General features: G+C 40.1%; 1 protein-coding gene across 21 annotated transcripts in view; it reads left to right on the top strand.

Annotated features, from left to right (window-relative positions):
• The window catches only part of SEMA4D (semaphorin 4D), a 100,263-nt gene that overhangs the window by 56,907 nt on the left and 29,256 nt on the right, over positions 1–14,100 (top strand). For 17 of the 21 annotated variants that reach the window (XR_005629286.1, XR_005629287.1, XM_039724228.1 and 14 more), the window contains 4 exons: positions 6,744–7,137; positions 9,396–9,541; positions 10,696–10,758; positions 12,968–13,066. Coding sequence is in view for 15 of the 21 variants with exons in the window: in XM_039724228.1 (XP_039580162.1) it covers positions 7,044–7,137; positions 9,396–9,541; positions 10,696–10,758; positions 12,968–13,066 (402 nt within the window). In the remaining 6 variants the exon portion in view is untranslated. The remainder of the gene's footprint in view (positions 1–6,743; positions 7,138–9,395; positions 9,542–10,695; positions 10,759–12,967; positions 13,067–14,100) is intronic. The other 4 variants (XM_039724241.1, XM_039724240.1, XM_039724242.1 and 1 more) reach the window with 2 other exon arrangements.

A 14,100-nucleotide genomic window follows, 5' to 3' on the forward strand; every position in this document is an offset into this window, starting at 1 on the left:
TAATCATGTAGCAACTACAAAGTATTTTGGTTACAGTTCAAAATGCAAATAATCCCATGCTCCACATGTATATATTAATCATAAAGGGCTACTGATCTCCTGGTTTGAGGCTGTACCTTACCTCAGCTCCTGAGGTAAGGAATGAATGAAAAATGAATCCATATGTATTTCATAATAAAGAGATTGTAAATAATGATGTTTTCCATGAGACTGTATAAAAATGGCATTGTGCTTGAGGTTTTTAAAAGGGTGAGAACTGAAGCAAAGGGTATAACCACCCTGTCTTTACTGGTCTGAAATTCACAAACAATGTAAATAAAACTCAGCTGTCAAAGGTAATTTGTACACTTCTCAGTGTGTAATTTTACTTACTTAAAATACAAATATTGCTAACTTTTCCTTTCAGTTTCGGAAACAAAATTGAAAAATTAAAAAAAAAAAACAGGTTTAAGCAAAACCTCATGGTTGGATTTCTCTGATTTGTTTTTCAAGTATGGAGCCTTAGAATCTGTTCTAAAATGGAACATCTGTTCTAAAATAGGCATCAATAAATATTAAAGCAGGTTTGTATTTTGTTAAAGCTTCAAAAGAAAGTTATTTAGGGAGAACTTGCAATTTATGCCTCCTGGCAGTTGGATCCTTTAACTCATCCTCTTCTGCTGGCGGAAGCAATTCACTCATAAATTCACCTGTCTCCACATACTGAGCTTCATATCCCTCATCATAGTAATGTACAAGTTACTCCTTGCAAGTTTTGCAAATGTTTTTGGGTTTTTTGTTGTTTTTTTTTGGGTTTTTTTTTTTTTAATTATCTGAAAATAGTGGGGTAGACTGCCTGGCAAACCTGTCATGGTTGTTTCACTCTTGGCAGTGGGAAGGAAGTTAGTTATTAATAACTGTGAGCTACTCATTTTGCTGTCTCTGGACAATGAGTGATGTGACAGTGATTTTATGGAGAGGTAGAGAAGTATGTGTTTTAAAGGACCTTCTTTAAAGGAAGGTGGTCTTTGTCTGACAGCCTGCGGGGCTGGCATCACCTGTGGTCATGGAGCTGTGCCTTGCTCGTGTTGGGGAAGAAGAGTAGGTGGTAGCATGGGTGGGAGAATAAGTACAGAGCAGATAAGGGATTATAAGGAGAGATGAACCCTGTGGAGGAGAATAAAGTGCAATACAAAAAGGGAGGAAAATTATGGCGGCACTTAGTATGGCTGGAGAATCATGAAGAGAATGATGGAATTAGACCAGAATGGCTAGCATGTCTTTGGCTTTCTTCAAGGGGGGGGCTGGATCCTGTGTGATGGTAGTGATAATTTCTTAGGAATCACAAGAGTCGCAACTATGATGCTGACTGTTTTCTGCTGTGTTAATAAATTCTCCTGGTTTTAACCTTCATATACAAAATAAAACTAGGTCCTCTTAGCAGTTTATGTAATACTGAGCCGAACCGAGAAGTTGCACAGTGCAACTAAGTGTTTATCAGAAGAAAAAACATTTCAAAACAAGTGTTGCAAAATTGGCCATTTCCTAGCTTTGAAATTCCAGAATCTGGCAAACTTACGTGGTATTTGCTCATACGAGATATACATTTGGATCCAGCCGTACCATGCTATCTGGGGAAGAAGACACTTGCCTCTGGGTTGCATTACTTATTAAAAAAACCCTAGGTACTAGGTTGTGGAATTGAAATCTCTGAAAGATGAAATGTTGTGTTCACAAATACTTCTTTGTGTACTTTGCCTCTGTGTCCTGGAGGATGACAGTCTCCTTCCCATGATTGGTTTTCCAGTTTCTAGGATTTTGCATTTTTCCAGAAGGTGGACTAAAGCACTGCTTCTTTGATGCCCAGTGACACAGGTGATGTGAGAGACAGATGGTTTCTGATCTTTGTAACAGTCAGTATATGCCATTGCAACTCCCTGGTTTCAAAACCTGTGGTAGTATTCCTTACTAGCAGTTCTGCAGCAATTTTTCTAACAGCTTTGAATTTCTATCCTTCAAGAGAGCAGAAGGTTGTTTCTACCTATTTCTCTTTCCATGGATTACAGTTTTACATGTCAGTGGAAATGTTCACAGCTTTGAGCTTCTAGCTGTGCTCTGCCAAACTGACTGGAGCTGCGTTGATTGCTTCTACAGTTGTCCTGTTTTTAGTCACCATAAATACAAGCATCACATCACAGAAAACTCATTTTGCTCCATTTCATCATTACATCACTGATGTAAAACTATCATCAGAGTCCCTAAATTATGGATTTACTGATTACTTACCTCAGAAAATTTTTAACAGTTCTACAAAAAAGTAGACCTGTGGTCATTTTAATCAGAATTTAATTATGTAACCAAATGTTTCAGGTTTCTTTCTACTTTACTTCTTCAGTGTACTTGTTTCCAGGCAAATTGTGGCTTATTTTTTTGGAGTAATGCTCAAAGTATTAGGAGACCTAACTTTTCAGAAATTCGGAACACTCAGATCTAATCAAAGCTAGTGAACATTGATGGAACTGAGTTAATCTGGAAATGAGGCCACTGTCTGGGCCTTTTAAATTTTTTTTTTTAACTTTTCCTTCTTGTACCACTTGTGTTATGTAAAGAGAGGTTCATATTAGATCATGAATGACCTCTCAGTAGATGTCAGTGGAAGACAGATAATTTTCAGCGCAGGGAAGGGAGGGGCAGGGGTGAGTAACTAAATTGAAGGCTAAATTAAAGGACAAGGTTTGAGTGCATTTTCATCTCTACTTAAAGTTATAGAAATGAGAACAAAGTGGATCTTGCACAATTGGGCATGTAATGCTCACTGTAGTCATTTTGAAACATGCAAAATTTTGCCCTAGATCAAGTAATGTCCAACAAGTCAAACTTGTTAATGTGAAAAAGAACTTTTCTTGCAATCCTGTACAGTAGGAATGAAATCACAGATCTCCATTTTGTATAGCAAAGCAGGCATTAAAGGATCCAGCCAGACCCTTTGTTTCCTTCGAAAGATAATGTAATTTGTTTCAAGCTTCATTGTCATTTTGCATTTACTGAGGTAGTCAAGCTAGACTAGGAATGTAGTGTGGCTATAGGAAAACTCAGGATTCTTTACTAGGGCTTATATTTGCAAATTCTGTTTGAAAGTCCAAAAAATTTACAGGACTTCAGAAGTGTCCTCTGGAGTCGTCTCTGCTGTATGGCATTGTACATAACTGATGGATTTAAGATGTCCTGACTGTATCTTTAAAAAAAACTAAAATAATTTAAAAACAAACAAACAAACAAAAAAATAATACTATCAAGAGTTAACAGGGAGTTGATTTTTATGTGTAGTCTTCTCATTAACAAAAGGTAGCATTAAGCAAAGGATTAGTTGTGTTCAAACTGCTGTTTTCCTCCTTACATTTCTCTTAAAGCAGCTAAACTACCTGGAACTTAATAATGGAACTATTGTTCCCTTTTTAAACACTTACTGTAAAGCTGTTTGCCTGCCTCAGAATATGTCATACTTTGTAACTCAGATGACTGGGCACTTTTTAATGTATTGGAGAGCAAAACCTGAATTGCTTCTATATGATGAAAAACAGGAAGGATGAAAGACACACAAAAAAGCCTAATAAGTTTAACTGAAAACATCATGAAAACCGAAAACTATTTATATGATCTGCTACAAACAGTTGGATTTGATGCAAAGTGCTTATCAAGACCAAAAAAAACAGAAAAAAAAAGTTATGGGTTCAGCTTGAGCAAGTTACAGTCTTGTGTGGATTTTTATTCTTAGTAAATAAGATATTTATAGAAATAAATGGGATTTCTAAATCTTTTAGTGTTGCCTGTGATCAAATGTAGTTGCCCATCTTCTGCTTGGCCACCTTACTTAAGATCCACTGGCTGCGCTTATTAGAGATTCCTTGCCTTTTCTTGCTTAAACCCAGGTCCTCCCAGAGGGATCTTGCTTATACTTAGAGATGTTCTTGCTGCAGTTTTCCCTTAGTCTTTTTACCTCTGTGTTTTTCAGGTACTGGTCCCCCTTCCTTTTCAGTGTTACTAATGATTTTGTAACCTTCTGTCATGGCTCGACACTGGCTGGATGCCAGGCTCCCACAAAAGCTGCTCACTCACTCTCCTGAGCAGCTGGACAGAGGAGAAAATTTAAGGAAGGGTTCATGGGTAGAGATAAGGACTGGTAGAGATTGCTCATCTAATATCATCATGGGCAAAGCAGGCTCTAATTAGAGATATGAATTGAGAACATTACTAACACAATCAGAGCAAGATAATGAGAAGTAAAAAAAAAGCCCTCAAAAAACAACTTCCACCCCATCCCTCCCTCCTTCCCAAACTCTACATCCTTACCCCAGTGGTGCAAGAGGACAAGGGAACGGAGATTATAGTAAATTAATCAGCCATGGTTTATCCTACTGCTCAGCAGGAGGAGTCACTCCCCAGCTGCACCATGGAGGTCCCTCCCACAGGAGACAGTTCTCCATGAACTTCTGATGAATTGGTGTTACCAGTATTGGAGGACGGGACGTGCCTTGGCTTGTCTGGCCCTGCTGCTGAACCAAATAGTGGCAACTGTGGTGCTTCACCCCAGAGCCACTTTGGCCAGCTGTGAGTTGCAGCTGGGCGCATGGAGGCAAGCCCAGGCATGCTGGGGCGCTGGTGGCAGCGGGATGGAGCTTCCTCTCACAGAGGGTCTGCTCCTCAGGTTTCCCTCTGCAGAGAAGCCTTAAGGCGGTGGTGAAGGAAAGGAGTCGGCTCTGATGGAGGGTTTTAATCCAGAGTTTTTATTCTGGCCCACAGGCCTCTGAATCCAGCAGCTCTTCCAGCAGAACTGCCGGACCATGTGGTTGCTCGCCCGTTTACCCGGGGGAGGGGAGGAGGGAAGGGACAGGGAACTCACCAGCCAGGTACAGCAGAGAAGGTCTCAAGGGACATAGAACACCTGGATGCCCCAATTCCCCCCGGGGTAGAGGGCTTTTTTGAATCTGCCCACCCAATCACGTGATGCCCTTCTGGAATTCCAGGATGGACAGACAGTGCTCGGCAGGGGTCAGGGTGGGGAAAGGAAGGATGATTGACACACCTGGGAGGGAATCATCAGGTGAGAAACCCAGGTTCTGGGCTAAGCCATAAAATCACACTGCAGCACTGATGAGAATCCCTCTCAAGAGCAGCAGCTCTCTGTGGCCTGCTGCAATGGGAGTACCTCCCAGGGACACACAGTCCTCCCAAAACTGCGGCAGCATGGGTCACTCTTCAGTGGGGTGCAGTCCTTCCAGGAGAGGCTGCTGTAGCATGGAATGAGGACCTCTCTCTCCACAGTTCTCTCATGGGGTCACAGCTTTCTGTAGCATCCACCTGCTCCAGCGTGGGGCTCCTCCATGGGCTGTGGGTGGATCTCAGCATCCCCATGGGCTGCAGGGGCACAGCTGCTTCACCGTGGTTGGCACCATTGGCTGCAGGGGAATCTCAGCTCCGTGCCTGGAGCAGCTCCTGCCTCTCCTTCACTGATCTTGGTGTCTGCAGGGCTATTCCTCTCACATGTTCTCACTCTGCTCTTTTCTGCTCATAACCAAAACTGTTCCACCGATTGAGTTTTGATTTCTTCTTATGTGTGTTACCACAGAGGCATTAACATCATTTGCAATTGGGCCAGCCTTGGCCAGCAGCCTGTCTTTGGAGCTGCCACAGGTTGGCTGTACTGGATGTGGTGGAAGCTTCTAGCAGATTCTTCCACAAGCCACCCCTGAGGCTCGCCTGCTACCAAAACCAGGCCATGCAAAATCAATAAACCTTCACTTGCCCTCCTGCTGGATAGGTATTACAGTTACCTTGTATCCTCCTGTGTCCCTTACTAGAGGGACTGTGACTGTGGTGTCTCAGGCAGGGGTGGCACAGTGAACATCTAGCATCTTGTGCTGTGCTGTAAAGGACAGCATGTTTTTTTCATCACCACCCCAAGTGTACAGGCGTCGAAACCTATTTATAATCTAGTAATTGATGAATGCACTCATTGCTTCTGGCATCTTTGTCCAGGAGTGGTTGTAGAAAGACAGGATGAGTGGAGACTTCCGGAAGATGGTGTAGAAAGCAGTGAACAGTTTTGTTTGTTAGGATAGACCTTGTGTGGTCTGAGAGTAATAGCTGACCTAGAGACACAATGACTTCCATGGTACTCTATCTAGCTAGCAGTTTCACTGTTGACGTGTTTTCTCTCTTAATTTTTGTATGCAGTGCATTAGCTCTTTGTTTCTGTAGCTGTGTTTCTGCCCCGTGCACACTGCAGACCTTGAGTGAGTTAGTAGCATTACAGGAAACTTCAATAAAAAAGACTTCTGTAAGATCCCATGTATGGGAAGTACAGCAGGTTGTGTAACCATTGTTACTATTAGTGCTGCACTTCTCATGTACTTTGCTCTGTGATATTAGTGGTTTTTGTTATCTTTGTTTATTGTTTGTTGGAGAGGTGGGATTTTCTTTGACACTGTTGAAAGAATAAAGTCAAGTTTTGTGCATTAAGCTTAAGTGGTAATTCGAATTCTTTACACTTGGAATTCTAGATTGAAATCATTGCTTTCAGTTATTGCCCATGTGCCATGTAATGTGTGTCTTATTTTTAAGAATGTGATTTTCACCAATTAATATATTTTGTGTCCAAATTAGGATATGCTGACAGCTGTAGAAATAGTGCAATATCAGTGCTATTTTTGGCAGTATTTGGTTTGCTTTCTCTTCTACTTCTTGCTTCCCTCCTCTCTCCACAGCATCATTTATTTCTCTGGCAAAACAGAAGAATGCACTCAGTCACACTTCTCAGCAGCTCTGCAGCCTGTGGAGTGTGTGGGCAGTCTCTGTATGCAGCATCCTGGAAAATGTGCGTTCTCTTGAAGTGATCTGCTGAAAAGCACGTACTTGTACAGTTGTTCCAGCCTCCCTTGTGGTGTTGCTCTCAAGAGGTGAAATGCCTGGTCTCTAATACTCCCTGGGGTCTCCATTTCATCTGTCAAAGAAACGCTGCCTGCTGCAGTTACTCCAGTGAACCCCGAAGAGCAGGGACACTGAAGATGGCTCTGTGTGCTTTTTATGCAGTTTGGGGTTTGTTGCTAGAAGTGGCAATAGCATTTGGCCCAGTGCCAAGGATCACTTGGGAACACAAAGGTAAGAGCAGAAATTTAAGTATTGCAACATGGGATATTACCACATCCTCAGGGTTTTTGTGGGATTTGAAACTCCCTGAGGCTCAAATTAGGTTCTCTCAGCCAGTTTGCTGTGAATTGGTCAGGTGTTGCTACTTTGCTCACCTTATGAAATGCTTACGACCAGAATATTGAAAAGTCGTTCAGGCACTGGATTAACTGATTTTGGTTCCTTCAAGCAGCTTTAAAAACAGAGTTGTTTTGAAACAGAGGAGGAATTCCAAATTTGTCTTTCTCAGCTGAAGGATATTGCAACTGAAACTTGTTTCAAGAGAAAATCCCAGTAGGTGTATTTTATTTTAAACAAATTATTTTTACCTGGAGTCTGAATACATTAGCAAAATGCACCTCTCCAGCTAATAATCTGTGTTGACACTGAGCCATCCTGAGCATTAAATAAATCAACAGGCAAAAGAAAAATAAGCATTTGGCCCTCTTTCAACAGCATTTTATAGTGTCTAGATATGAATGTCTTTCACAGGGCCATGCTTTTCTTGCATTTGAAATTGCAGCACGTCTTCATAATCTCCCAATACAATAATCAGAAGTCTGCAAATATAAGTGCAGAGAGGAGTAATAGAAATCAGGGGATCCCCAGCTTTGTTTGGTTTAATAATTTAGCCTGGGTCTAAAAATAACTTCAAGCAAAGTCTGGAGAGTAATTATTTGTGAATATATACGTTTATCCCTTTTTTCCTCTCCTACCCCCCCATTACGCATGTGGCATGGATGCTTTGAGATTTTGTCTTTGGGTCCTTTAGTAAACAGCAATTGATTGCTTACCCAAGTGTGCAATAACTGAATGAACCCAAACAAATGCACTGGCTGTATAATGAAGCAATCTTAAATAAGGATGTTAAATTCTGAGCAGACATTTTGTAGGAAAAGACTGATGGAGATTAAGAATGAAGTAGGAATAAGCAGATTATGGGATGACTGTAGGAAGTGTTTTTCCTGATGGTTGGTATAGCAGTTAGTGAGTTGCCGACACAGCCTTTCAGAAAGGGTGACCTAGACAAGGCCAGCAGTTCCTGCTTAGACTCCTTGATGCTTCCATCTTGTAGTTAAAATTTGGCAATTTGCTGTTTGATGGAATAATAGGGTACTGCTGACTCACATTGAAATTAGTCAAAATAAATGGAGTTTATTTTCATTCCTGCTGTTTCTTTCTCTGTCTGCTGAAGATTGTTGCATTTAAATGTTGGAAACCTACTTTGAATAGGAGAGGGAATGTAGTTCACTGCAGTTGTACGAAGAACTGTCAAAATGGGAAATTTTGGGAAATATTCCTGCCAAGCAAAAGAGTTCAAAACTACATGCTTGAGAAATCTAATTTAAAACTAATGTTTCTGCAGTGTTACAGTTGAAAATGTGCAATTACTAATGTTACAATTGGAATTAATAATATATTGTTTTCATCTGTGTCATAAAAAGCCATGCTTAATTAATCTTGTGTCTTCATGTACAAAAGCTTTCAGTCATTTTTACAATATAGTTGTACATTCAGAAAAAATACCCTTTTGTATTAGTCAGTTTGTGTCATCTTTCTTCAAGCCATTCTGGTCCACTCTACACACTTCTTCATTCCAGCGCCTTTTCTCTCGTGTCTCCCTGTTGTCTTTTTTCTGTTCCTTGATTTTTGTCATTCATGCTGTTATTTTGTGTGTATGTTGTGTATTTTATCTCTGGTTTTCACTTCACAATCATCTGCAAATGGTTTATTATTTGATTTCGTATCTTCTTTCTTTTATGTCAGTATGCTGAAGAGTTATCGTAAGGTGCAGGATATTTTGTAGGATTTGTTCAGAGTAGTTGCAAAGGGATGTGGTGACTGGCCTGATTTTCCACAGTAGATTGGTATATGGAAGGGAAAAGGTGAGGAATAATCTGACAGTGGAAAAGACAAGTATAGAAAAAGCAAGTAGAAAAAAAATGAAGGAATAAATGAGTTACAGGGATCACCACAAGAGGAAATACTCAAGCATTTGAAATTGAATAAGAAAGTCAGGACAAGTGATTTAGATGTTGGGGTAAGCTGCTGTTTCTGGTGAATCAAGCTCTCGATGGGTCCCTTGTCTTTTACATGGGTCGTCTGAATTAACCTTTGTTGTTTTCAAGATTTCCAACAGCTGTTTAGACAACTCAGAAAAAATTACTCATGAGATTGACCCTAAGTGATTGTGTTTCTTCATGAGGTGCTATTTTTTTCCGTTTCAACAGAGGTCCAGCTAATACATTTTAATGAATCAAAAGTGTCAAACTATTCAACCTTGCTGTTAAGTGAAGACAAAAACGTTCTATATGTAGGAGCCAGGGAAGTGATCTTTGCCTTAAATGCAGTGAATATTGCTGAGAAGCAGCATGAGGTATGCCTTTTAATACATTATCCTCCATGTAAAAGTTGTACTCCGACTTTGACTTAATTTCCTGATATCAGTAGCATTGCATTTTAGACAAATAGGTACCTAAAAGAGAAATTGCTCTATGTGGTTTACTGAAGTATTATTTCTGGAAGATTTTACAGAGTAAAAGACAGTAAGAAAGGAGAAACTGATATAAACAAGTAATTGGAGATCTTCTTGGATATTTTCTTCTTAGGGGCAGGATGGACAAGAGGGATTGTGGGTATCACCTGCAGTTTTTATGTGTTTTCTTAATATCAGCAGTGGGCCATTTTCTGTTAATCGGAGTCAAAAAGTAATATGAAGCAGACGCAAATCTGGGGCTTTCTCAGAGCAGGCCGCAGATATGCTGCAGAAGAAGGCCCTGTCCTTTCACTCTCGTCTTGTGTTAAAGTGCCTGGGTGTGTCTGCACAGCAAGTAGTGTTGCAGACAGGTCTGATCACCTCAGAGAAGTACTTTGAATATGTTTGTGCTAGTTTCTCAAAGTAGATTGGCCCAGGCAGAAGTCTGCTAATGTTATATTGCTTCCAGGTCCTTCCCAGGCCCCTGCTTTTCATCCCATCAGCAACTCAAACTGACATGTACAGCATGGACTACCACCCAGGGTGCTTTAGAAGATGCTTATTTGATTTTTATTATGAAGAACATGTTCATGGGTGGTGGTGGGCACTTTGACCAGCACATACAACATAATTGTAAAGTTGTACTTGGTATAAAGCATATTAGTCCAGTAAATTTTCTTTGATATCTTTTCCCCAAGTGTTTTTTATTCAAGTGTTAATGAAATAGAGAAGTACTTCAAACTGAAAAAATAATTCAACGATTTACAGATGCATTTCCCCAATGTATATGCTAATGAAAAGTTCATTAGCCATTTGTGGGGAATCATCGTTGTGAATCTAGAAGATGGTATTTTAGTTCTGGTTAAGGCGCATGGATTTGAAAATGTCACCTCCCTGGGAAAAAATGGCTTTGAACCTTTGAATGCTACTTGCAAATTGTCTTGTATTTGCTCTAGATGGGGTTGCCTTTTCTTGTGTTGTCTTACTGAAAATTTTCAGACCTTGCATTGACTTAAAGTACAATGTGCTTTTTTGTTGCATGTTTTTTGACTTAGTTACACTGGAAGGTCACAGAAGATAAAAGGACTAAATGTGCAATTAAGGGCAAATCAGAACAGGTATGTACTTCTGTTGTACTTGGAGAAAGATCTTGCACATTTTACTTCAAGAGAAGTGACATTAAAAGAAGAAAGTCTGCAACTGTTTGAAATTAAAATTTCAAAACAATCACCTAAATTTTTTAAATTAACTTGAGTGTTAGAAACTGCAGCATGCTTAGTCTTCTTTTTTTTTTTAGTTCATTATTTTTGATTTTGAATATTACTTGAATGTTTGAAAATCTGAACACACCCTAATGTGTGCTTAATGTTAATGTTTTTCCATTAAGATGATAAACCAGTATTGCTGTCACTGGAGTAATTGGTAGCAACTGTTGTGTTTTGTTATTGCAATAATTCCTTCACAGCATTTGATTTTACACACAGTGAATGATTAATGTTGTGTGCTTTGCTTTAGGGCACAGGGGTTTATTATTAGGCCGGTTTATTTCTTCACTGGCCCGGTATATGCATATTTTGTGTTGCTCGGCAGTTGTTCCCCTTGCGGTGTGACTCAGCTCAGAGGGCGCCCGAGCAGCCAGCCCTCCTTGTCAGCTTGGCGGGGTCCCTTGATGTTTGTGGGAACTGCTGACTCCTTATGACTGCCAGGGCACAGGCTGGCTTCCTCGTCCTGCCTCTCTTGCCTGATTACTTGGGGTGGTTTGGCTGTATGTGAATGTACCTTTTTCTGTGTAACACCACTTCTATAATGATGCAGTAAAGCAAGGATTTGCTGGGAAAGACTGATGGTCAGGCCTTTAACACAGGTTTGAAAGTAGAAGTGTGCAAGTTGTCTGAATACAAAAAGCAGATCTATTCTGCACTAGGATGGATGTGATCATTGAACGTGGAGCCTGTTTAGTTCACCCTCTTAAAAACCTCCAAATGCTGTGTCCAGGGCTGATAGTTATCCTGTGTTTGTGTGGTTCATCAGGATGGGAGTGGGCTGTCTCCCTTTGTCTAGCTGCTTCTTTCCCTTAACTGACCACTGATGACCATCAGTACATTATTTGAACATGAAATGTGACAGATAGTCAAGGTGTGTTTCCTCCTTGTCTACCTCTGTAGGGATAGGATCAGAGAATACTTTTTTTTTATGGATCAGTTGTGGTTGCTATTAGTAATACTGATGCAGAGCCATAGTGAATATGGGATATAAGTTTCTCTTGTGCATGAGCATATGTTTAGCAGACGTGTGTGAATCTCCAAAAGTCCTCTCAAAAATTATTGGTGGGGTATAATAGACCTCATAAATATGTACTTTGATAGAGCTCTGAATCTGTTTTATTTTTTCCTGCTCCCAGTTTAGCAGCTCATAATTACTGCTAGCCATGCTTTTTCCTCACTTTACTTCTAACCTTCTGCTAGTCCCATTTATGGTGCAGCTATTATGTTTTGCACACTGCAGTAGTTTCAAAAGGGTCAAGGTATTAAACCAGTACTGCTATTTCTTAAACTTAAATGGGCGGTTCTCTCTCCCACCCATAAGCACTGTAATGTTTAATGCCAGCAGAAAGCATTCATGCAGCTGTTCAAGGGCCTTATCTGGCAGAAAATTGGTTTTACACTCTTCCTCTCTTTCCCCTGCTTTTTTTCCCCCTTGTACAGTCACAGAAATACCTAATTTGTCTCATAAGAAGGAGTAGTAAGGTCAGTGCTTAAACTTGTTTAAGAAGTTCATGGAACAGCAGTTAGTGGAGGGATATGGCAGTATACCAGCAAGAACTAAGGGGTGGTTTTTCTCTAAGTGGTGGTTTAGAGTTGTTTTACTTCATTATTATTCTGAATTTTTATTGTATGCTTTATTAAGTATTTTGGTCAAATTCCTTGTTCTATTTCAGAGCTAAAGATACTATGGAGCTTCCTTGGATAGTATCAAGGACTGGAAAAAAAGAAAAAGATGCCATTATAAGCAACAAAACTTTGTGGCTAATTTAAGGGTATTAGAGGTTTTGTACTTAACAAACAACCTTGGGCTGTCATTGTTTTGTCTAGATGTACAAGGGATGACAAAGTCTAAAACTCACTTCATGTTTAACTGGTTCCCATGGACTGGAGGTGTGGTTGGAGCTTGGCCTTCCATAAAACAGCTTGGGATGGACTCACGTGTCACCTGGGCTTGCTGGTGTGGTGTGGCATAAGTAGCGGCAGTGGACAATGTTGGTTGTTTATGTTGGAATGTGGCAGCTATGGTTTATCAGACTAGTCCTTTCCTCATCCTCTATTACAGACAGAATGTCGTAATTACGTGCGTGTCTTGCAACAGCTGAATGATACTTTCCTCTACGTGTGTGGAACTAATGCATTTCAGCCAACGTGTGATTACCTGGTAAGAAATGTACACATGTTTTGACCAGCAATAGCTGTAACTTACAAGCAGCTCAGGTTACTTTCATTTCCCAAAACTGTTGCATCTTTGCTATTGGCTGTAAGGTTAGGAGCACTTGTTGCACTGTCCCATCATAGTGGCTCCTTTTTTGGAGCACTTAATGAATTACTGATTTATCTTGCCTAGCTGCAGATCTGCTTTTTCTTAGCTTTTATACTTCTTCATGTATTGTGTGTTAGCATGAAACTGGTTACTAAAACTGAAATTACACTGTTTGCAGCTACCACTCATTACTGAATCTCCCTGAAATTTCTCAGATTCCTGTCTCTGCTCGTCTCTGCTCCTGGCTGTGCCAAAGACGAGTAGTGCTGAATCCTTCAGAGTGAAGTCTTGGCACAAAATTTAAAACTCCCTTTTCTCACCATTGACTCTTGTATAATTTCCTTACTGCAGCTCTTAGCAATTTGAAAATTGAGAAATCTTGTAACAATTCTTTTTGCCTTTAGCTTCCAGTGCTTTCATTACATAGTACATTCATTACATACATACATTTCATTTCATACTGATTACTTCCCAAGTACTGTGGCTACCTTTCAGCTTTCTGATCCTCATTCTTTTGGTTTGTAAGGGATTTATAAAGTAACAGCAAAAGTACTCTGTTCCTTTTTAAAGCCAAATTGGATTATGCCCTATCTCAGAAATTCACCATCATCTCAAAAATTGCTTAATCCACCTTAGAAACCCCTCTTGATTTCTGAGTCTCCATTTTTTTCAAGCTAATTGAATAATTGCTGGTTCTTTCTATGTATCGGTTAACTTCTCTGCCTTTCCTGCTGTCTAGCTTTTTTTGGGTGCTTGTTCTTGAAGTCTGTCTGGATTTATTTTTTCATCTTTTGCTCTTTTCTGCTTCCACCCTCACAAATTATAGGATCACATTTTTTCTCTGTCTTTGGGGCTTGATAAGATTTTATGAAAACACATATGCCTTCTATAATTTTACACAGAATGCCTTTGATGCTGGAAGTTGATGGCAT

The sequence above is a fragment of the Passer montanus genome, unplaced genomic scaffold (genome assembly GCF_014805655.1).
Source record: "Passer montanus isolate IOZ18808 unplaced genomic scaffold, ASM1480565v1 scaffold52, whole genome shotgun sequence".
NCBI lineage: Eukaryota > Metazoa > Chordata > Aves > Passeriformes > Passeridae > Passer > Passer montanus.